Genomic DNA, 24,776 nt, shown 5'->3' on the forward strand with positions numbered 1-24,776 from the left:
GATGTGCTGTTTGTTATGGGAGTCACGGCTCCCTGTAGCTCCCAGGGATCACCTTTCTCCACAAAAGAATTCATACAAATACTGGATTTGGGAAAAAAAAAAAAAAAAAAAAAAAAAAAGATGGTAAAACACAAGTTAGGATTGATTTGATTTAGATGTGATATTTTTCAGTTTAACCTCATAAAAGCCAGCTTCCAACTCTTACTAGTGGTTTAAATAAAGACTAATTCCACTGAAAATGTTGTTGGCTCTTCTAGACAGGAGTGCCAAGCAGAATACATCTAAATGAAAGAACTACTAAGCAGACGTCTGATTAAAGATAAATGAAAATGTCTCGTAATATGTGAATAGGGTAACATTACATGAACCTGAGGATCCAGTGGATTTAAGTGTAAAATATAAATGTTAGGTGCAAGACAACACTGTTCCCATGCTCATCCTATATAATTAATTACAGATAAATTCCCCCTGCCTTTGGACTCAAGGAAAGAGAACAGTCAGGGCTCAGCACAGATCTCACAGCAACATAAAATCGGCATCAGTTGAAATTGCATCCCCTGGAGCCATCAGGTAGTACCTGTTGCATCCTTATGTGGCTGAACAACATATACCACGCAGGAAAACGCCAGAAGGAAGGGACGGCTCCTAGCGAGGTGAAAAGGAGACAGTGTCAGCCCCTCTACCACCTCACCCCTGGGGTAATATATGCCTGGACATGAGATTTTCCATGCACGGTGCGTGGAAACTCCAGTACTGAGTGACATTAAGCATCGGGTTTGCAAGCGCTGCAGTGCCAAAGCTGGGCTCATTGCCTCTAGACTGGGATTCAGAAAATTTCCCTAACCTCAGCACCACTGCCCACCAGGAACAGCCCTGCAGCGGCAGGTCCCCAGCACAGCTGGGGAGAAGCTGGCTTTGACCCCAAGCAATGCCTTTTGCCATGCCGATATACCCATCCCAGCGAGCAGCAGCTGCTTTTGAACTGGGAAAGTAAGAGGGAGCCTCACCCCCCAGTTGCCTTTTTGGTAACTTGACATTTTGGGAAAAAAATTGGTTGTTCATTGGGAGACTATCTCTGCCTCTCATCTTCTCTGCCACATGACCCCGCTCTCCTTGCACAGGGTATAGGTTTCTAGTAATGTGAGTTCCTGCTGGGCTCCTCAATAGCCTTTCCAGAAAATGTTAAAAATGTGCATTGCATTAGCAGGTGAATGAAGAGGAGCCAACTGGCTGGCTGCTAGCACTGCTCGCCGGGCAGCCTAACGCCCGGGGCCAAGGGGCCGCGCCAAACAGCGCAGCAAGAAAATCCCAAGACAGACGCAGCGAGCCTTGAGCTGCCTGGTCTAAGAAGCGCTCGGAGGAAAGAGGTGGAGATGACAACTGCCAATGATGTAAATCTGAATTTATCCGTGTAGGAGTATGTGGGCTGGAGGGACAGTGTGGATATTTGCATGCCACGGGGCAAAGGCAGGCTTGGAGCGGGCTTCGTTCCCCTGTATTAGCTGCATTAGTGGTAGGACAGGAGCTGCACACCACCACAAATAACCCTTTGCATTTTTCAACCAAGACACCATGGGTACACCACTTCTTCCAATCGGTCCAGTATAGGCATTTAATAGGCTAAATGGTGTAATACATCTACAGGACATACATTAGTTGAGTATTATGTACAGGTGGCATTTTACAAAATTAGAAAGAACTGAAATAGAGCAAAATCCAACCATGTCTTACTCCATAAAACTTCCTTTCTGCACTACATGAAATATTCTACAAGCTAGACTAGAAAAATATGACTGAATGTCTTTTTTTCCCTTTTTAGTTTCTACAAAGCTTTTAATCCAGAAAAAAATACAAAACAACTACTGAGTTTATTAGAGAGATGACACTTGCACACGGACAAATTAAATGGACAACCATAGACCTGCAAGTTGAATAAATAGGGCTTGTTTGTATAAAACAATTTTCTCTCTATCTTGCTCTCCTATTTTAGGACCTCTGGCCCATGTTCAGAAAAAAAAACAAAAACTGGGAGGAGGAGTTTGGCTTTGCGTGGTTGTTACACTGAGGCCACACGGCTTTAGGAGAAAGCTTTAGTTTGAAGCATCCATTTGCTTCAGGGAAAATACTTCAAGGGAGAAGCGTGAAAGAGGGAAAAGGAAAGAGAGGAGCAATTAGGCTGGAAGGATGAAATCTGGCATTTTTATATGGGCTGTAGCTTTACATACTAGGATGAAAAAATTACTGCTGCGTGGCGTTTTTCAGAGCGTATGTAGAATTTTGTTGTTTCTTTGGGAAACTTATTTAGGGAAGTGCCATTGACCTCAGGTGGAAATAGGATAAGGGCCATCCAGAGCAGGAAGGGAGGGAGTGTCTGAAAGCAGATAGAGAGCACATAAAATTGGGGGAAGTGTTTCAAACAACTGTTTTTCCTTTCATAAAGCGAAAAGAAAATTAAGTGATATGTCTAACGTCATTCCTCATGGAGCTGGGCAGACGCAGATTGAAAGGAAATCACACAGCTAAAAATATGTCGTCACCGTCGTTGTTTTTCCCCCAGAGCTTTGTAAGACTTCTTGACGGTCGATGCAAAAGCAGCGTTTAAAGAGCACCTCGCATCCCCCCGGCCGCCTCGCCAGCGCAGCTTTCCTCCCACCACGACCAGCTGCAGACTGGTCTGAGCCGGGGACCTCCTCTCGCTGCTCGCGTGCTACCCAAACACGTAGCTTGAGCTTGTTCTCGCTTGGTTGGCTTTACCACAAAACTGTCACCAGTGAAGGGGGCGGACGGGGGCGGCAGCCAGATTTAGGAGGTGCTCTGAAACCTTCAGTCACTCTGGTGAAATTCGGTGCTCTGACCAGAATCCCACTCATACAACAAAATAATTCTGTGACAGCGTAGGTAAAAGAGTCTACATCAAGAAGGCAAAACAGATCGTTATATAGGTTGAGAGAGCAAAGTTTAACTTAAGTATCACATTATACTATACTACACTGCTTATAAAAAGGGTTCTAGATCCCAAACACCCCAAATAATGAGCTATAGTTTTGTACATAAATTAATGTTGCTTTGAAGTAAAATAGTCTCTTTCCTTTGTATTAAACATTCATTGCACAGAATTCTTTGTAAGTAAATATATTAAATTTGGTTGCTAAGAAGGTATAAACTTATCTTATTAATACATCTGGCCAGTAAATTTTATCCACCATCACACAATTAAAAGTTGCTGTTAGAGAAAATTATTACTGGAGAAAAGAAAGCACTTGGAAGTCAACTTAGGAGTTAACGCTGGAAGAAATCCTGTTATTTTGTTCCACCTACAGCGAGCGGCTTCTTCCGGCTGCAACATTAATTGGAAGTACAGACCCCATCCAGCCCTGCAGAGATGGAGAAAGCCAACTTCGTAGCTTATGGGACACTCGTCACTGACACAGTCAAACCCTTTTGAGTACATGCATTATCTATCTCCACCAACACTGTCCAAAGGGTAGTGTTTTGGGCCGAGATCGGTGCTTCTCCTGGGACAGTTGGAGAGAGTCTCTGGGAGGTCCCTGTGCAGGAACAGGTTCACCCCTGTCAAAATGGCCCCCACATCCCCAAGGAAAATCCTCTGGAGGCCCAAGGTGTCCAGAGACAGCTTGTCCCACCATAAGCTCTGGTCTCCAGGAGGTGGCCGTGCAACCAAAGCTGAGGCGGCTGTGCAACCAAAGAACCAAAGCCGAGGGGACAATGCAACCAAAGCCGAGGGGACCGTGCCATGGGAGAGGGCAACCCCGGTGCCCATGCTCCCACCAGCAGCACCGCTTGGGCAGGAGAGAGGCGGGTGTACATCCTGCCACCTCGGCCCTCCTCCACCCATTCCTACTGCGAGTGGCTTGGGGAGATCCTGACATCAGGCAAAATGAAGGGCAGGTTTGGGCCATGCCGTGGAGCTCCTGTCACCCACCCCCAGCCACCACCCGGCTCGGGTTGAGGGAGGAACAGCTGGGCCTCTGCACCTATGTTATACACAAAACATACCAAAAGAAGAATTGTCACAACAATTTCTATTAACAAGGTGGGACAAATCCAGCCCTGGCAGAAGCAGGAGCCATCTCGTTGGCTTCAAGGCAGAGGAGCGCACGCCACACCATGGCTGGACCTGGGCCTGAAGAGTGCACAAACAGCACGATCCACCCGACCAAGCCTACAACAGACAGCCTCACTCCACAAACACCAGCAACTAGCTAATCCGCTTCGTCAATGTACAGCGAGAAAGCATTTCTGAAAGGCGTCAGCCTTATTGAAAAGGCGGCTAAGAAAAGGCTGGTTCATCCGAATTTGCACAGGTTAGCCAAAGGGAGAGAACTGCTCTGGGCCACCCCAGGGCGGCAGCCTGGAGGCAAATCTTACACTTGCATCTCTATACAAAAGTTACAAAATCAAATGGTGACATTATATTACATCTATTGTCCATAATATCACAGTGCTAGTTTTAAATGGCTAAAAACAAGAAAGGTTTTAGAATTAAGACATCCCTCCTGTAGAAATGTAACCCCTTTGTCCTGCTGTTGATACCTGAAAGCAGCCTTGCTTGAAAAGGTAAATCCAATGAAAAGCGCTAATTGAAATTAGGAGCATTTTTCCTTGGTAATCTCTTATTTCCTACCACGTGCCATTGTTTCCCAAGGAAAAATTGAACAAATAATATGAATCCCAGCCTGAAAATCAAAATGTTGAAAAGAACAGTTCTAAAGCCCAGATGCTTCTTACCAGGTACTAACTAAATAAAACCCTTGCAGATTTAAATACAGATTACTTTGACATGTCTTCAGAGTGTGTTAGCTTTCCAACAACATTCACAATGATGTTTCACTTCTGAGGCCATGGAGTCCTTACTCGTCCTCTTCAGTTCTGCTTTCCAGAGTATCTGTACTTTCTTCCACTTCTTGAGCGGGGTGCGCTAAAGTATCTGCAAAGAAATAGTTTGTCAGCATTTATTTCCCCATACAGGTACAACAGCCTTCATTTGATTCCTTTGGCCACCAGGCAGATGATCCATCAAGGTGCTCAGACTTGACATAAGCAATTTGGTCTATTTGCAAACCAGTAGTTAAACCTGGAGTAGGGTACTCTGAGTGCATCACAGCCTGACTTTACAGGGGATGACAGCCCTCAGGACGGGTAGTGAGATGAGGTGATGATCCCTCTCATTAAAAGCAGGACAGGCACTGTAGCGGAAGGACTACCTGCTGTCTTAGTGAAATCTGTTCAAACTCTCAGTCCTGAAGACATAAGTCCTAATATCAATGCACAAAAACATCACGCAGGCCATAATGGGCAACCTGGAGGTCAGGCCATAGATTTGGCTCATATTTCTTCTTAAATGATCAAACCCTGTGGTTGCCACCGCCCAGAAATGCCAACTGGAAAGCAAGTGATTTGACACTTCAAGATCAGACAATTTGTCATTGCACCTTTGAAGGGAAGGTGCATCTTGCACCCCATCCTGGCTCCTCTCTCTGGGCGTTTGGGTGGCAAACGTTGGTGCACTGAAATGGAAACCATGTCACTCTAAGAGAAAAGGAGAGCACTGAGGCAAAAAGAAACTCAAAATAAATAGACCAGTTCCACACTGGAGCATTCCCTGTGCAAGCTACACTCCAACAAACTCTTACGCTTCAACAAACTCCAACAAAATCTTTAGCCATACTTACCCCATGGTGCCACTATTAGTCACAACTACACATTTGCGAGCTCCTGCTACATTAATGCACTCCCGGGACACCATGATATTTGAAACTGTGCAGCTGCTAAATACCTGGCTTCTAGGCTAGGAGACAGGGAAGTAGATAGATGCTATTGAACGGGATTTCTGTTTCCTAGGGTGAACTGCTAATGTGCAGTAAAGTGCCTGTTGGCCACACGAGGCGCCAGCACTGAGCCTGATGCAGATGAAAACACCATGTGCTCAAAAGCTACAAAGAAATTTTCAGTCCACAGGACTCCCTCTCCAGTGCAGGAGTTTCTGGGCACCTTCAAGCACCTACAGCTCTTTGGCACACTAGTAACTCCAGTGCATGGCATGGCCAGAAACCACTATTGTCCTATGGGGAACAAGGATGAAAATTACTCATTCAGACCTTCCAGATCCATCTGCTGCTGCTGCTGCTGGACACAAACTCTTTGGTCACCATGAAGACCCTTGTCCTCCGCCGATTTCAGGTCATCGGGAGGCCAGCGCAGCTCCCCGCTCTCCACCTCCCCAGACTCGGTCGGCTCCACCACGATTGACGGCAGTCTTTTGGACAGCTTGGGGTACTTCTCACGTGAGTCTGGGAAGGCCTGGTGAGACATTTGGAGACACGTCCATCAAAGCCTTTCCCAGGGCTGCATATTCAGAGCAAGGAGAGTACACGCTCCCCCTTAGCATCCTTTCTACGTTTGACATGCACTCCTACATCCACCCAAAAAAACCCTTCAAACTGGTGCAGGGCAACAGTCCTGCACAGGGAGGATTTCAAAATCAGGTGAATCCAGCTCTTTGCTGGCCAAAGAGGGGCTATAGGTCTCAGCGCACTCTCCTCTGCACATGCTGTCCCTCCCTGGGCAAAGAACCGACTTTGCTCTCCAGTGTGTCAGGCAGACAATTGCTTTGACTTGTGTGATGCGACATGCATGGTAAAAATGGAGACTTGGGCGACAAAATTCATTATGTCGCCAAACACTTGTGTTTCAGTTCTGGTGGGGTTTTAGGACAGAACGTTCAGTGCTGTAACACTCAGCTAAATGGCCGCTGCAGCCCTTCTACCTGCTGTCCTTTTACTTGATATGATATTCATGTTTTCTTGCGGTGACAGTTTATTAAGAAGCCACCATTCTGCAGAGCTATTTTCTGTAATGCGAAACACTATTTCATGATGCATTCATGCAAAACAGGTAGCCCCCGAGATCATCTCTACACAGAGGATGGTGCCAGCTATTATTTTCGTTTGTCACATTGAAGCTGCAGGTCAAACACCGTGCAGTGATTAGAGCTTGAAGCTGAACTAGGTCTTTTTAGCGAAGGATATTGTAACACATAAAAGTGCTTTCTTGTTTTCAACATCACTGGTTCATTTAAATCTCTCAGGGTACTTTGTTTTGGATTGGTTTTTTTTTCTGGGGTTAGGCTTTTTTTTTTGAGGAAAAAAATCAATCCAGCTCCTCCAGGATGTTAACATAAGACAAACTCTGTTGTTGTTTCACTAAAACCTTATCTCTTGGCTTCTTAAACTTCTGTATACCTGCACTAACGGGTTGTAAATTTCTCCATGCTAGCTGAGTTTTGTTTTGCTGTGTTTTATTTTATTTTATTTTTTATTATTATTTACTTTATTTTCTTGCATTGTATTTGTAACAATAAAATCATGACGCAGACTAGGGGACTGAACTAGGGGTTAAGAGCAAGAACCATCGCAGTTTAACTCCAGGCTTTGCTGGTGTGCTGGTGGGAACCTCCCCACACATCTGCATCATGTTCACCACTTAATTGGGTTATCTGGTTAGACTGAGCACCACCAGTCCTGTGAGCCAGTCTCAGCACAGCTCCTGAAACGAGCACAGGCAGAAACACGCAGATATTCCCTAACCACCATAACAGTGGGCACATCCCCCAGGACGTTGCCAGGGACCTAGGGGCACCATAACCCACTGGAGGTGTTTGCTCAGTGGCTTTTGCAACCTTCCTTTGCAGCTGCTGTCTCTAAGAGCTTTGGGTTTAGTTGTCGCACTTGGCATCGGAGCCGGCATGGCGGGGCAAGCCCTTGGGAAGGACAGTTCTCTTCCCATGTGTCTAGGAAAGAGGAATCACACTTTTATCATTTCTGCGATGCCTCTATCTGACTTCTGGAGACGGGGAAGGACAATAATTCTCATCCTCATGCCCCCACTCCCCACGGTAGTGTTGCAGGGATTCATTAACTCTTTGCAAATCTAAATTAAAGTGAAAAATACTGTATATTATTGTTAGTGTTGCAAAACAAGATACAATTAAGAAGAAATTTCTTTTGTGGCAAAGTCCCTTCAGCGCAACTAGACCAAGTGAATCACTGAAGGTAAACCTTCCTAATGCCTCCCTGAGCTGCACCCACCCGGGCGTCAGTCGTCCTGATGAAGCAATGCTGCTCATGCTGCCTATCAGAAAAGTTCCCCCCAAGTTCCCATTACACAGCCTCCTCCTGAGCTGGTTCGGAATAATTTGGAAAGACATTTCCATGGCAGCTGTCTTGACTGCAAGGAATTTTTAGGAAGCTGCTAATACGATCTTGCTATTTCCAAATATGAGACAGGGTAACAACTCCTTGGCCAGGAGAGGTCCAGAGACACCCCTGAGCAGCAGTGAACTCCTCTTCACACCTATGGTGGAGCCCAGCTCCTTGAACCTCATGGATCAGCTGGCAGAAAACGGCCATAAAATTGTTGGCAAATTGCCTTATTTCTTCCCAGGGCTGCACATACAGGTGGCAGTGACCCCTTCCCCTGACTGTTGCTCAACCTGCTCGGGTGGCAGATGGCTGTGTGACAGCCACCCTGTCCCCAAGCCCAACGGCAACCCCTAGATGAGGGATCCAATACAACAAAACTTGTGCTTTTTCATCTGCTTTCTGAAGCCCTAGGAAATGACACACACGGATCTAAAAATGTGCTAAGAGCTGACTGTTACGGCTCCAACAACATTTAGCAGAGGCACCTGCGTGGCCTGAGCTTGGCTATTTTTGTTTGTGTCATTCTCATCTGGTCTTTTCTCACACCGATCACATAATGTTTTTTTCCACCGGAGCCCAGTATTTACCACGTCCCTCCAGGAATGAGTCAGGACTGGCAGGAAGCAGAGCTGCCTGTCGGGCCTCGCTGTGTTTTTCTGCGGAAGCTGGAGTGTGTGACGAGTGGGCAGGAGACTGGAGGAAGAGAAGGACGGGTCTCCCGGCCAGAGTGCTTGGAAGTTGCTGGAAGAAACCTAGTCTTCCCACTGAGTCACTGACTACAGAATCACAGAATGGCACGGGTTGGAAGGGACCTTCGGAGATCATCTAGTCCAATGCCCCTGCCAGAGCAGGGTCACCTACAGCAGGTTGGACAGGACGGCGTCCAGGTGGATTCTGAATATCTCCAGAGAAGGAGACTCCACAACCTCTCTGGGCAGCCTGTGCCAGTGTTCTGCCACCCCCAAAGTAAAGAAGTTTTTCCTCATGTTCAGACAGAATTTCCTGTGTACCAGTTTGTTGCCCTTTCTCCTGTCACTGGACACCACTGAAAAGAGTCTGGCCCCATCCTCTTGACACCCACCCTTTAGATATTTATAAGCATTGATGAGATCTCTTCTGTCTTCTCTTCTCCAGGCTAAACAGACCCAGGTCTCTCAACCCTTCCTCATAAGAGATGCTCCAGTCTCTTGATCATCTTCATAGCCCTCCGCTACCTCCTCCTCCCTACCTCTCACTTCTTTTTGCTTTTTTGCCTCAGGTGGCCATCACTAAAATGTGGATGGTACTGCCTTCTCCCAGAGGGGAAGGGTAAAGGAACTGGGGGAAAACTTCTGGAGCATATAATCAGGGACACCATAGAACCGCCCTAAATACATAGGCGGAGTTGGAGCTGGCATAGAGTTTGGAAAACTCTAAAACCTGGGACTCGGTGAAAGAGAGGAAAGAGAATATTGAAAATGTGCTCTTGCAGTGAGCAGCATCTATCCTGTGCAGTCGGTGAGGCATGAGGAAGCCTATGATACGCTCTTTAATTGCATACAGCCTTTCATTACATGCACAAGTGATCTGAAAGGAATTCGCAAAATTTCAATTCTGACTTCCCTGCCTTCCAAATACTTGATTTTAACCTGCAACACGCTTCTCCTAGAGTAGCTTTCTGAGTCTGCTCGCAACCACACATCTTGCGTCGAGAAGCAACTCAGGTCCACCAGGACACGGTTAGGTGGTTTGTCCCTGGCAGCGACACTGAGAGTCACGAGCACAAACCGGGGTGTGGGGGTGGTCACAAGGGGGGCTCGAGACATCGTGATCCCTCCTGCTGGAATCAGCACTGCAGGCGGGTACGCGAGTGGGTGTGTGAGACCGCCTGGGGACAGAAAATGCTCTTGCACCTGCCAGCAAATGGCCCTGATCGGTGCTGCTGCTATGATGCCACGGCCACTTATGTGAATTACACAATCATTTAAAATGGTCTCTTTTCTAAAAAAGGAGCTCCCTCTGAGTCTGCGGAAACTTAGCTCTTTACGAGGGTGGCTGTACAAAAGCTGTGGTACGGTATTAGCTAGATGTCTTCATCACACGATGGTTGCTCAGACCTGAACTCTCGGTGACAAACAGCCTCTTTGCCTGCATCCCTGCAGGGGCTGGGCATCACTGTCACCATGCCCCCGAGACCTGGCGCCTGACAAAACCCTCCTGCCAGAACTCTTACCTTTTAAAAATAAAACCTAAGTGGGATCAAACATGTATTTCGGGACTTGTTCTTCTGGCAGCTGTGCTCTGCAATTCATTGTCTACGTGTATGACAGTTATTGGTTGCATTAAATTGCTTTTCAAAAGCAACCTGGGATGCTTTCCAGTTTTTCTGAAGTTACCTGGCTTGAAGGGCCTCCTTCTTCCTCAGGAGTCTGGCTGAGCGCAAATTCCTCCATCACCGGTTCCCGTGTGTTCATCACCTCTGTCATGCTGTGAATATTAAAGCAGAATGGAAAAACTCAGCTCTGAGCTTTGACACCACAGTTAATTTAAAAAAAAGACATTGGCTTTTCATATTTGTTAAAATAATTGTGTTACAGACTGACCTTTCTAAACAACCCACAGAGAAGTGGTCGGCCCTCCAAGCCAACTGCTACCACTGCATGCCGTGAGGCAGAGCAGGGCATCGACCTCAGCTGCCCCCCCCCCAGAACAACAGAGAGGACCCCCATAGAGTCCCAGAGTTGTCAGCAGTCTTCCAATGTTATCAGCAACCAGTTTATTACTCATATATGAGCTCAGAAATTGCATCTGTTGACCAAAAAAGTTACTCATAGAAATATCAACCTTGAATTTAATTCTCATTCTGATTCTTCGTAACGTCGATAGTTGCTCTTCCCAGATGTCTCTATCATTTAGTTATGAGCCAGCACTTCTTTTTAAACTGTTAATTCTAGGCACCCCAGCTGTATCAGTGTCTAAGGGCCAGATTTTCAGTAGTCTTTACTTGCCTGAGCGTTCAGAGAGGTGTTGAGTGGGATTTTCAAATGCATCAGGGAACGTTTGGCACCTAAATCTCATTTAAAGCAGTGACTTAGGAACCTAAGCTGCTTATGTGCCCATTAAGCATCCCCCTGTGCTGTTTGGCACCCAAGGCACTACAACGCTGGCCCTCGCACTCTCCTTGTTCCGCTGGGCACTTTGGCACCTCGGAGCAGAGGGATGAATGCCGGCTGCAGTCCTCACCGCAGGGAGCTCAGCCCACCCCATGGCTGGGTAGCCGCGCGTCTCTACAGCGTTAGGATTTTCCTCACATCCACAATTTATAGATACAGCATTCTACTGAAAAAATTGAGGATGCCTGAAAACTTTGTAACGTGCATTAAGCGCGTAGAAGCAAACAGAGCCTGAACCGCTCTGTTTGACCTACAGACTGAAGGGGCCATGACCATTTTGGATGGGAATACATCAGCCCTGGATGGGTTTGGTCCCGGGCGTTTCACTCTTTCTAGCTGGCATTCGTCAGGTACAGCAGCTACTGACTGCCAGAGCCTCCCGCAGCACGCAGAACGTAGGCATCATCAATTACACCGCCCTGCCACCTGCCACAGCAAGCACCCCTTTAGGCACGACTAAATGCTGCCATTAATTCTGGTCCCGCTTCACACACAAAAGCCTTCTTTGTAAAAGCTGCTCCTACTGAGAAATGCAAACTAAAACATCTTAAGGATAACTTGTTTCAGGCTTACATTACCAATTACCCCACAAAACTAAATTCTACAATATCTGCAATTACTACAAAATCCTTCACAATTACTTTAATTAGCTGTAGCACAGAGCAGCGTGATATCGCAGAGACTTTCACTCCCACTGCATCATATTTAAAAAAGAGCACGGCAGACCCGGGAGACACTGGAGCTCAGCTGTGGGCCAGCACCCAACCCCATAGGCACCCATCAGCTTAGGGAAAAGCCCCGAAGTGCCAGTCTTGGACCCAACCAATGCGGAATTAAAGAGCACGCTTCCTGCTACACACACACACAACAGGAGAGCAGAACCAGACGCTGGAACTCAGCAAGAGGCTGAACCAAACCCCTGATCGGGGCATCCCCCAGCTCACACAGCCTGAATCCTCCCAGAGCCAGGGCACAGTAGAAGATGGACAGGTTCTGCCTGCTAGGAAGAGAGTTTTGAGCTCACGTGTCTTGCCTGGACCTGTACCACTCCCCAGGGGCACCACATCAGGACACCACAAACCACCTAATCAGTAAAATACATTTATTTTCCAGACACATGCTTTTATTCCTGCTGCATCCAGCGGGCCATACCACTGGGCACCAATGGATGACAGCACTGAGGGAGTGGTAATCTGGAAATGGGAATCCCTTTCCTGGAGTGGTGACTGTGGACCCAGCTGTGCCAGCTGTTCCTGCCACCCAAGACAGCACTTAAAAGGACAGAGCTGTGCCCTCAGACCCTTCCCTGCCCAAAAGAAAAGCAGCACTCCCTCCATCGCCTCCTCCCTCTGATCACCTCTGGTGCTCACGCAGTTCTTGCCCTTTTTCCCCATCCTTGTCCTGGTTTCTGCTTTGGTCCCAGAGGGACCCTTTTGCACCCCTCCTGCTGCCCTTCCAGCACCGCCTCTGTGGATGACCACTCTGAGCCACAGCAGGACCCCGCTCTTCCATCCCAACTCTTTGGGAAGAGTTGGTCTGGGGGACTTTCACACCTCCCGTTAGCTAGACCCAGCCATGAACCTGGAGGAGCACAAGGCCCACCGCTCTGACCATGTCCAAGACGAATGTTTGTCTTTTTGGATACTTCTGGGGGTTCAGTGCCCCATGCCCAGCTGCCCTGGATCGCAGGGAAAGGGAAATGAGAAAGTATGTGTCTGGATGGAAATAATCTTGGAGGCTTTGTGGGGGGCCGGGATTTATGAAGTCTTGGGCTTGACTACCATGGAGGAGACATGCCCTACTGTTGTGTGTCCTGGGGGTTGGTCCCTGCTAGCCAGCAGCAGAATCCTGCAGTTGCCCACAGCTGGCTGGTTTATTTTAGCAGCCTTTCAATACGTACCACGTGTTTAAAACCCTTCTCTGTCCTTGTTCCATGGGACATTAGCGATATACATCCACACATGCACTGTCAAATGTGTCATATGAGCTCCAAGATGTTGTTAAGACCTCATGAAATTCTATTATTGAGCAATAATGGGCTCCGTGCTTCCCTAAGACCACATTACACCCCGCAGATTATTTCTAAATGACAAAGACAAATGATTCTGGCTAGGAAAATGATGACAGTCCTGCCAGCGTTACAGCAGATGCCTCAGTGAATCAGCTCCCAAGCTGTTGAAGCCCAGGCCACTTCACAAAATCTGTGCAACTTAAGGGTTTGATTGAATAGGATGGCAGAAGCGATTGTACTTGATGTGTCTCAGAAAAGAACATGGGGCCATGCAATTGGCAGAAGAATTAGGCTTTAACTGGAATAGATTAATTGTTCTTATTCTCCACTTAGAAACAGTAACGGAAAACAGAAGAATCTATACGGGCCGTGAAAGCAGTGATGCTTCTAACAAACTTAACTAGGTATTTAATGCTAAAAATTACTAGAAGTAAAATAATTGGGACTGCTGCTGCAAATCAGTTAATCTGAAACTTCAAAATCACCTGTAGGACATCACTGAATGGTTTGTAAAGCCACAGAATCTGGAAAAGGGCTCGGGGTGCTGCTTAGGGCTTTTTTAACTATGAAACGATTTGTGGGCAGGAGCATATTTTACTTTTTAGCCAGGTTTGACGGAAAAATATTGAGCCACTTTTACTGCTGCTTTTATGTGAGAAGCACCTACATGCAACAGCAAAGTGGCTGATACAAGCAAATTATTGTAAGAACTATATCTCTTTTAAATTTGGTCTTGCATTCATTTTATGTACGGTAGGTGCTGATATCACCAATGACATACAGTAGCCATAGTGATGCAAAACAAGGCAATAAATAGCATTTACAAACAAAGAATAAATTCTGTTCTGGTGGATGACTCACCTACTCTGAACCTTAAAATTCTTGTGGCAGTGAATTAAGAGATGCATTTACTTCCCCTAGGTTTAATTAAGCTCAAATATACCAATTAGGGGAGAAAAAAGGCAAAATCTGCTCTTGTGTTTCTGTGAGAAAACTGCATTTAGAGAAGATTATCTTAAATGCAACTGCTACAGTTGCAGGACCGTGCTACGTTGATCTTCTTCCAGGGGCACGGAGCAAACACACAGCCCACTTTCTGCTGTTTGTGATGGCGCTAACGAGGTCAGTGACATATAGAGCAATATATAGGTTGACAAGCGCTAAACCACTTACCATGAGAAAGTGCTCAGAAACAATGCACGCGTTTTTATTTTCGTTTTTGAACAGAGGGCAAAACTGACCTGTGAAATTCCTGGTGGCAAAACAGTATTTGATTGAGGATCAGCTTCAGGATCCAAAAACGTGAAGTGTTTATGAGGCTATGGGAAAGAGGCAGGTTGTGTGATGCAAGCAAAGATTTCCTTAAGAACCACATTTTATGGGACAGGCTGAGCCACGGTTGGGAACAGCTGTCACCTAAAGCAAGGATCAGCCTGGAGGATGCCCAGACAGGCACCAAAATGAGGGCTGATCCTGCTCTCACCTCACCAACCCGGATGGGCAGCAAAGGGGACGCCCAGCCAGAGGACGAGGCTCTGTGGGGATCAATGGCAAGTACAGGGCAACGACAGAAGAGAGTACGTTACCTTCAATCACATCAACGGATGTCGCTTCTGAAAACTGTCCTTGCTGCAGACGTTCACGTCGCTGATGAAGTGCCGTGCAAACTCTGTCAAACCCTGGAAGCGCCTGAAAGAGACAATGCAACAGAGTCAGAGGGTGCAACCACAACGACAAGCTGGCAGCGACCCATGTGAAAGAAAACTACTGAAAACTTGCTGCAGAAACTCCTACTGTGAAGGTCTGTATAATTTTCTATGCCAGATGGGAATTGATCTCACTATGGACGAAGCTCATAGTATACCTAGTGAATTACCGAGGCAGTTAATATTCCAAAAACACCCAAAGCTCTTAGCTTGCAATCTGACTCTTTTTGTGATGCTAAACCTTATTCCTTGGTGTAAGCTACGCAAGAAGTGCTGAAACTGGGACACCTTGAAATTCTCCCATACAGGAATTTTGGTGATAGTTGGAAAATCAGAAAATAAAAATGTATACTCTTATTTGGCAGGATTGGGGTGCTTAGTGAGACATGGATCAAAACATCAAAGAACAAGATTCCTGCTCAAGAAGCTACTGGTCAAGACACAAAGATGATAAAATAGGCTGAGACAAGGGTACCTTAGAATTATGTTACTACGCATTTCTTTCAGATGTCACAGGAGAAGTGATTTTTGCAAAGGTTTACTCCAAACCGGAGGTAATACTTTGACTGGTATCAGGACAGGGAGCCGGGCGAGCAGAGGTGAGGATACCACCATTTCAAAGTGCGAATCATTGATTCCAGATGACTTCTCTGTCAGAAAGTTTTAGCTGAAGAGCTTGAGAAGTTACAGTGCTGAAATATAGTCAGTAATTTGGCCAAAGATGATTTTCCGAGAAATTTGTTTAGCCCTACAGCTTGCCAAATATATATTCATGCCAGCCACAGCTATTTCCTTGGATGGGAAAAAGGTGTTTTCAGTGAAGTGAATGGCACTAGTGTATATATTTTATATCCTCCAGTGGTTTGGATTCCAGCCCAAGCGATTAAACAAATCTACCTGCTCTGGAGGCCTTCCTACCAAGATTTATAACACTGGATTAACTACACACTGATTTTATTCAAAAACAGTGACAGAGGAAAAATTGTGCATCGCATTCTGGAGTTTCTTATTATGCCACAGGCCATGCTTGTTGCAAATTAGGGAAGCAGGAAATCACATCTCCATCCCCAGGATTCAATTCAGAAGGTTTAATTCTTGTCTGGCAATTTTCCTTCCTAACCAATGAGCGAAGCAACTTCAGATAGGCTTAAGTTTTGTCCCTTAAAAATTCATGACTACACTCAGTGCTTGTCTCTTGTATGGAAACCAGAGAGCATCCAATACCGTGTTACCCAGTACTCTGGGAAGAAGATTTTTATCCCACTACCCACTACAAAACCACTGCTATTAAACCCATGAAAATTCAGCACGAACTTGTCTACCTTCAGTATCTCCTTTAGAAAATACTGGACGCAGTAAGAACAGTTATTGCATTGAGTCATCTGTCAATGAGAGACAAAATGGTGTAAGAGAGAATGAACCGGGCACCACATGGCCACCGGTTGGAAACCAAGCCAGTCCACTTGCTATTTAGAGGTATCTTCAGATGCCTGGTTAGCTGTATATAAGGATCCACGCAGTACTGAATTAATTAAACCCACATCCATTGTTTTTCCAGTCTCGGCAAAGGACTTCTGGATTGAACTGACCCAAGACCAGTCTCCTCTCCAAAGTTTTAGGGAACTCTGTACTACAGCGCCTGCAATGTTTGAGAGAGGACATCAGCCCCTGGGGCTCAGCTACTTGAACGTTGTAATAAAAGAAAATCACTCGAGGACTGCAGCATGGAAGAAGTCCCTTCTCCCAGCCCCACGCAGCCATATTTAAAAACAGAAAAACTTCTTCCCAGTCAAAACTGTTGAAGAGTTCAGTGTTTCCAGCGTATAAAACTACCAGAATGCATTTATTCTCTGAAGAGGAAATACTCACTTTATCTACCTAATAGCTGTGATTACCTTCTTTGGCTAAAACTAGAGGAAACATAAACTAATACCCTTCCTTCTACAATATTGCTTAATCTTTTAAAAACAAGGCATGGCTGCTGAGATCAGGCGACAAACCTTTACTGCAGTGGAAACAGTTTGGAAATGACTCAAATAAAGCCCTTCTGACTTATGCCCACCTTTGCTGCTTTGCTGATTTGTCTAGCCTGAAACCCACTTGCTTCATGCACTCTGTCCCAACCTACCCCTCTTCCACCCCCCAAATTAACTTGCCCTCCTTTGCCTGAGCTTGATAACCAGCTGCTTCTCCAGCTCCAGGAGTACCAACACTGCTGTGCAGCCCTTCTTGATTGATTTCTCTGAGGGAAACCCAAAACCCTTTGAATCACCTGAAATGGGCCAGCTGTGCATCAGCTGGGCACCATGCTGTCACCATACCCTCCTCATTTGTCACATGCCCTCATCGGGGGCCAGTGTGGGACCTCTCTGAGGAAAGCACACTGTGACGTCTCCCGAGTTGCACATTGGGGCTGGGCTGGGATCTAGGAGTGTTTCTGCCTGACCACAACAGAAATAATAACCATTTTTGCGTAGCCCATGAGGCATTGCCAAGCAGAGCCATACGATGATGTGCGCACGTGCTGCTGACCAAGAAGCCTCAAGTCTCAGAGATCAGTGAGACTGCCCGGCCAGCCCTCCTCTGGGCTTGGAGCGCCCTGCTACACTTCCCAGTAAAGAACAATTGATTTAGGGACTACTCCAATGAGTTGGTCATGCCCTTGCCTCTTTAGGAGCTGCACACCAAAGAAAGTGTGGGACACAACCAAGGGGATGATAGGAGAGCTGGTTCCACCAGTGAGACCAAGCAACGCCTCAGTGGTGGCTCTTTTGCCCAGATCAAGGGCCCTCCATCTCCTACCCCACACAAAGAGATGGATTTCCACCTGTGCTGCCTGGCACAGGCCAAAAGCCCAGGCACCAAAAGGTGCTCTCCAGGCTTCTCTCCCACTTTGGAGAGCATCTCGGGCATGTTGTGCGTTTGGAGTTTCTACACCACAAGGACAGCCTGTCCCAGTGGAGTGGTCTCACCTCCCATGGGAGGACCGCGGGCGCCAGGGAGCAGAAGCAGGATGTTGTACAGCAAGTCTGGCCAGCTGGGTGTGTGGGAAGCCCAGCGTGGCTGTCCCTCCTGGGTTTGCCATGCCATGTGGGGAGAGGACTTCACCACGCACAGCAGCGGAGGCCTTTCCTTGGGATAAATCCACCGTGAATTGCAAAGTAGATGTTTTCAAGGCAAGCGCCCTTCAGCAGCAAAACAGAAATTGGAACCGGCCACCGGTTGCAATCCTAGCAGCCCACAGATGGCCACTTGATAAAGGAGCCCCGCGTTTCAGAAGCACCGAGCCCCGAACGCTTCCCTGGGATGCGGCAGCACCTCCAACATCAGGTCACTTTTTATTTCCAGATGCATCCTACTCTGAAATCATCACCCCTCCTCTCCCCGCTGCCCCAGTGTCGGAGACAACTGGGTGGCAGAGGGAGACCTGCCCTCGGGGTGCCAGGGCTGCTGCTAGATTAGCGGGGGCTGCGGGACAGCCCCCTCCCCTCCCAGCCTTCCCAAGTTAATCATTCCCCCACTGAGCACTCATGGAAATATTATGATAACAGCCTAACAATACCGCATTGAAGGTGCGCCTTGTAACAAATAAGCGCAGACAGGCGGCAGAAATTGGCCTCGAACCACTGCTCCACGTGCAAATTTGTCATTTTTCTGGCAGCGCAGGAACGGGAGCCCTCCCCTTCTCATTTCAATGGGACAATCCCAGGGGCTTTACCAGCCCCGTCTTTATAATTGTGCTGGAGAAACGTCCCCCCGCACAGCTCTGCGGGCTCAGCCTCGCACGCGGGAGGACTGTAAACGCCGAGCGCTGGGAGCTCGTCCATGCAATCGCGGCGCACACGCGGTTCCCACTGATTTCAGATAGCGCCTCAAACAAACCAGGAGCTCAGCCCTGGGTGTCCGGTCCCCCCCCTCCCGCCCCGCTTACCCCACTGAAGCCTCTGGATAAATGCAAACTTTTCTTCATTCAAGGAGCCTGGCCTTTGTGTGCGCTACAAAAAGAAACCCCTGCTATTGATTACAAGGAAAATTGGGACAGGGCGCGCATAAGAATGGTGTTAGGCAGGAGAAGCAATGGTCTACCGCTTGATTTTTGCACAGTGGAAAATTTCGACGAGCCACGGTGAAACCTGCTCAGCAATTCCCAATAAACAGACAGGTCCAAGGAGGTTTTTCCACCCAGAAGAAGAAAGGGTGCCTTATTTGGGCTACTTTGCTGCAGCAGATCGGGCTGTCAGTTCAGCCAGGGAGGGTGCGTGGGTGATCTAGGACAGAGCTATGGTTGTTGTGGTGGATGAAGCCATGAAGGGGCTGTTCACATGGTACCAGAAGGTGCACACCCCTGTAAAGGAAGGTGTCAGTTGGCATCTTCTACGGCCAGGTTCTTCTGTGGATCCAACTCTTCTATGCCTTGCTCTTATGCTAGTGTGCTAGGATCCTAGGAGGATGCAGCTACGGCTTAGGCCCTGCACTGCTTCAGTCTACACAGGCGGCCTGGGGCGTCCAGAGGTAGGACCATGCCTGCTACCTCTTCTGGTGGTGGGACACTAGCTTCAGCATCTTGGCACAACCCCAAAATATGCGCTTACCTCAGTGACACTCCGCAGCCTCCAGTTTCCACGAGTGCCTACGGAGCTCAGCTTTTGGACACTGTGGATAGGAACCCGGGCAGCTGCTTTGTTTCCCCTGGTCGCACATTTGTAATGGACACATTTTATGAAGTGTTGTGGGTTCCACGCAACTAGCGAAATGTAAATTACCGCACGGACCACAGAAGATAAATGCGTGTGTGTACGAACTCCTATTTAAACCTCCCACTTCTTTTTGGATGCAAATCTCTTTCCTAAGCAACTGAGAAAAGTGCGATATGTGTCAGAGTCTGGAGATTAGAGATCTGTTCTGTTCCCTCATTTCAGAAGCTCTTGTCTTCGGCCACCCACGCAGTACTTGAGTTCTGCTCTCTGCAGGCCAAAGCTGCCTTCCTCTCCTCAGCGGCGTGTGCTCTGCAGAAGATGTCGATCTCTCTCAGGAAGCAGCGAGATGAAATGACTCTCGGTGTGGAGGAGCAGGCATTTCAGCATGAGACACAGCACGTAGTTTGGGAGAGCAAAAAGGGGTAGGAGGCTGCTATTTCCGGACCGTGCCGCCTCTCGCCGCTAACTTCGCAGCAAGCTGCAGTTTTTACTGTTCCTGCTCCAAAGAAGCTACTGGGGTAAATACCACCCTGGGGAATTTCTCAAACACTCATCTGTGGACTACCAACACTAGAAAACACAGGCTTGCAAAGGGCACGCTACTGGCGGATCGCTGGAACTCAGCTTCCTCGGCTCCTGGTGTTGCACAGCGAGGCATCGGGGAGCCCTTGTTCTTCCATCCCCAGCTCCTGCAGCGCCGCCACTACACACAAACCTCAGCTCCCAGTTCGTTGTAGTTGTCCAAGTTCCTACTGGCCCTGTTTGCCAAAAGGAGCTAGAAACTTGACTCATAAACGGTCAAAGAAGAAGGAAAAAGAACTCAAACCTGCCTGTGTTTAACTATCACAATTTTTAAAGCAATCTCATGATTTGGGGGTGATTTAACTCAAAGTTTTTCGCAGCTGATGTTTGGGGTCCTGCTTGTTATGAGTGCTTCCTTGGTGGGTTTTTCTTTTTTTCTGTCTCTTTTTCCTGGCTGCTTTACAGAAGCTCATTTATTTCAGCTCTTTGATCTCAGCACTAAACTACCTGAGAGCTTCCTCGCGGAAGGTGCCACAAGGGATAGGTACGGCAAGGGAGGAGAGCGGGGCAGCCAGCCAGGACGCTCGGAGAGAGGGATGAGGAGCAGCCAGCCAGGAAGCATGTGCAGAGCAGCGGAGGGAGGAAGAAGCAGAGCAGATGGGAAGAATGACTAAGCCGGCTCCTCTGAATGCCGGTAGACCTGAGTATCATGGAAATCTCCACACAGTCCTCATGGAACCGTGTGCCAAGAGAAAGTTTGGATTTAGTTTTTTTAAACATCGGATTCAGCAGCTAATTGATGTGACAGGACCTCATTAAGAAAACAGCCCGATCAAAATTAGAGATAATCCTCAACAAGCTGTTAAATGTTTTTAGAGATATCTCTTCTGGTACTCGCTGTGCAAACACTCTCTCGTCCGAGAACCTGCTTTTGGGATCGGAAATGCCTGTGCTGAGCCGAGTGTTTCTCAGCTCTGCTCACGCAGCGAACCTTGCATTGGCTTCAACTTCTCAAAACTACCTTTCGAAGCCAGCACCTTACAAATAAGTACATCATTCCTTCTAATTCAGAGCAACTGTTACTAAAGGGTCTCCGAAAGAAACAGTTTTGTTTCTGGGACCTTCCCCGGAAGATGACGATTCTCTCATCCTTCATATTTCATGCCATAATTGTCCCTCACCTTACAGCACCCGTGGGAATGGGTGACAGATGAAAATTGGTTTCCTGCGCTTCTTTGTACTATTCCCTAGGTATTTCTGGATGGCGAGTGAGGAAAAAAGTATCTTGGAGCATCACCACAGAGTAGGTGATCCTTAGATGGAAATGTCACTGGAAATGGATTGCGAAATGTCTGATGTCTTTCTGGCACTGTGAAAGAGTACCCTGGATAGTCTGTCACTCGGCTGAGTTGTAGGTAACAGAATAGGGTAAGAGGTTAGGTATGGCCAGGTAGAACAGTATTTACTTAAAAGATAAACTAGTTCTTTCCTTGTAACTTTGGGGAAATTAGAATACGGTGTTGTCAGCGCTGTGAGACAATGCATTTACCAGAGAATTCAGTAAAGCCAGGGCAGCAGAAATGTTAAGATTTAAAAAAGCAGCGAACAAAAACCCACCAGCCACTCCTAAGAGAACAAAGACAATGAAGAGACTTTTAACATTCCCTATTGGTAATTAATGGCAGAACCGCAGGTGTCATGACATCACAACCTAACACCAGAGATGCAGCTGGTTTTCTCCAGGAATTAAAACTCCGTCACCTTAATTGAATTTCCAAGCATGGGAAGTTGCCCCAGCCCAAGATGGAGGATATGAGAACACCGTGTGCTACGGCAGTAGGGATGGGCACGATGGAGGGTGAGGACAGCAACACGGCTAAAAATAAAGAAATTATTAAAAAAAGAATTTTTTTTTTTAATGAGTCATTAACGCTGAAAGCAGATATGCATTAATAGGGCTATGAGTCTTCCTGCCAACCAATTAACAAGCACCTTCTGGATTTAGAGGTCTCCTAAATATTTACACACAGGGAGTTTATGCGTGTGCATGTCAGAGAGAGAACTCAGATCAAAATTCCGGTTACACCTTACAAAAGTTGCAGTGGTCTCAACAGAGGAGCCGGACTTGGACTATTCTCGCCGAGTCCTATGGGGACACGGGCACTATGAGGCAGAATGCTGCAGGATCAGTCAAGGCACCCTGATGGGAGCAGAGCAGGGGCTTGTCCTGCTGGACCACAGATTCTTCCAGCACTGGTATCTGCTCTGCAGAGGACGATACTGGTCACACTCTCTCCAAACTGTGAAGGAGAAGTGATCCCAGCCCCCAAGATCAAAGAGGGACAAAGGCAGAAACAGGGGGCTGAGAAAAGGTTTTTAAGGACCTGTTGGTATCAATCAGTCTTTTTCATTCTACCTGGTTGGTATTGGTTGGCAGTTCTCCTGGGGTTTGCAATAAGGTCTTTCTTTGAAGAGGGAAAATGCAGGAAATAATTGATTCATTTACAGATTTTTCCAGACAAGGTACACATGTCTGAGGAGCAAAGGGAAGGGCTGGTGCTGAGGCAGATGCTGGTCTCCTTGAAGTCACAGCAGGGCTCCTCCTGCCTTGTATGACATAGGATCCACCCCGGATCAAGGCTCCTCGGACTGACCCCTCCAAAATAGACAGATGTGGTTAAATCGACTCAAATGCAGGGGCATAATTTCAGAAATGAGAGAGAAGGAGCAATTTCAGCCTGCGACACTGTGGGATTGCTACCTGATCCACGCAAAAGCCTGTTGCTCAATACAAAGAGATCATTGTGAGAAGGGAGGGAAAGTAGTGACTATATTTGCACATTCATTTCTTCTGCTAAAGTAATGTACCAGAGACATCAGAGGAAATTCCACTTGATTGACAAATTGTCAGGCTAGATCGGGAAAGCAAGGAAACCAGGTCAAGTCATTCCCTGTTTGCTTGTTTTCTCTCTGTAATCATAATGTTGACTCTGAAAACATGTTTTTTAAATGGAATATTAATTATCAAAATTCTGAGCTGTGAGCTGGATTCTTTTCCGGGCACAAAATTTGTTGCTCATTAAATCTAAGCAATGGAAAACACTGGCTTGAGCCTGGTTGTGTGTAGGCAGATCTCCCCACTTCACCTTCATTTTCAGGCTAGTCATAAGGAGGCATTGTGCAGAGAGACAGACTATGGGACAGACGTGAACACCAACTTCTGGGTCCTTCAATCAGATTTGAACCTATAGCGAGGAGGGCTTCCTTCGCTGCACCACTGACTATATGACTGCAGTACAGATCGCAGTCAGGAAAAGACTAATGCAAACAAATTTCTCTCTGTATATCGCTTACTGTGGCTTGAGGGGTTAATGCTACATCCAGCCTAACCTAACTCCCCTCCGCGACTGTAGCCGTATTCAGAGATCTACAAACACGGCTCTGTCCCAGATGAAAAGAAAATTTTTGTGGTATGTTCATTCGGCAGCAGGAAAACATTCACACCCCTTGCTCAGAGTGAAACATAGTCCTCATTTACAGAGCAAAGTAGGTTCTTTCTTTCTCTACAAGTAATCGTATGCGTGGTATTTGCTACCTGATGGGAAAAGCAGGATTTCAGTGTTCTTCTACCCCGTTCAGCTAGGCTGCAAGCAAAAGCATCATTGTCTTAAACTTGTGCTTTGTTACCCGCTTCCTCGCCTCAAAAGTTGCTTGGGAAAAAAAAAAAAAAAAAAAAAAAAAAGGAATAAACGAACAGCTGAGGCGATCGCAGACCGCAAGCCAACAACTCCCTCCGCGCTGCGCTCATTCACCAGGATTCCTTCACACAGCCCTTTCGGCTGCCGAACAAGTTGCGGGTTTTTGGTTTGGAATTTTTTTAAAGGAGAACCCGTTCTTCACTGAATTCTCCTCAACATCCTTTACTCAAAATAATAATAATAATAAAAAAAGCAGCACCTGGAGAAACAAGCCAACGCAGAGGCGCACTTTCTGCCTTTCCTTCCCCCGTAACTCCCAGCCTGGAAGCCAAGCACTTTTCCCCCGGACGGTTCCGGCTCCCCGCTCCCCGCCCGACCCACCGCCCGGCTCCGCCACGGCCGCGCTGCCCCGGCGGCGGCGGGCACCACCTTCCCGGGCTCGGGGGCTGCAAAGCGGACGACTAACAGGTGGCGGCTCTTCCCGGGGGCTACCACCGGACCCCGCAGGCGAGCCCGGGGCGGCCGCCCCCCTCGCCCACCCACCGACCCACCGCGTCCCGCCACCCGCACCGCGCCCGGCGGAGACCCCCCGACCGCCCCCGGTCCCGGCTCACCGGCGGGGCAGGCGAGGCGAGGCGAGGCGGCAGCCGCCCGCCGCCCATGCACGGCGGCAGAAGGGGAGCCGGCAGCTCCGTTAGCGCGTCCGCATCCTCCCGGGCCGGGCGCTGGCACCGCCGCCGCCGCCGCTACCGCCGCCGCCGCGGCACC

At 47.7% G+C, this 24,776-nt stretch overlaps 1 protein-coding gene across 3 annotated transcripts; it reads right to left on the reverse strand.

Annotated features, from left to right (window-relative positions):
• Positions 1 to 1,585: 1,585 nt before the first annotated feature.
• On the reverse strand, positions 1,586 to 24,776 carry LBHD2 (LBH domain containing 2). Of its 3 annotated transcripts, XR_014269354.1 has the most exons (6): positions 24,623 to 24,776; positions 14,972 to 15,074; positions 10,598 to 10,688; positions 6,120 to 6,321; positions 4,796 to 4,948; positions 1,586 to 2,908 (listed from the first exon to the last, which is right to left on the reverse strand). XR_014269354.1 is itself a non-coding variant. In XM_082485908.1 (5 exons), exons 3-5 carry the CDS (start codon positions 10,685 to 10,687, stop codon positions 4,872 to 4,874), a joined length of 369 nt encoding a protein of 122 aa, XP_082342034.1. In that variant the 5' UTR covers position 10,688; positions 14,972 to 15,074; positions 24,623 to 24,776; the 3' UTR covers positions 1,586 to 4,871. The 3 variants fall into 3 exon arrangements, 2 of the variants coding, with proteins under 2 accessions (XP_082342034.1, XP_082342035.1); XM_082485908.1 differs by having other exon boundaries at positions 1,586 to 4,948; XM_082485909.1 differs by lacking the exons at positions 14,972 to 15,074; positions 24,623 to 24,776 and adding an exon at positions 14,627 to 14,666 and having other exon boundaries at positions 1,586 to 4,948.

The sequence above is a fragment of the Vanellus vanellus genome (assembly GCF_965231255.1).
Source record: "Vanellus vanellus genome assembly, chromosome: 6".
Classification (NCBI taxonomy): Eukaryota; Metazoa; Chordata; class Aves; order Charadriiformes; family Charadriidae; genus Vanellus; species Vanellus vanellus.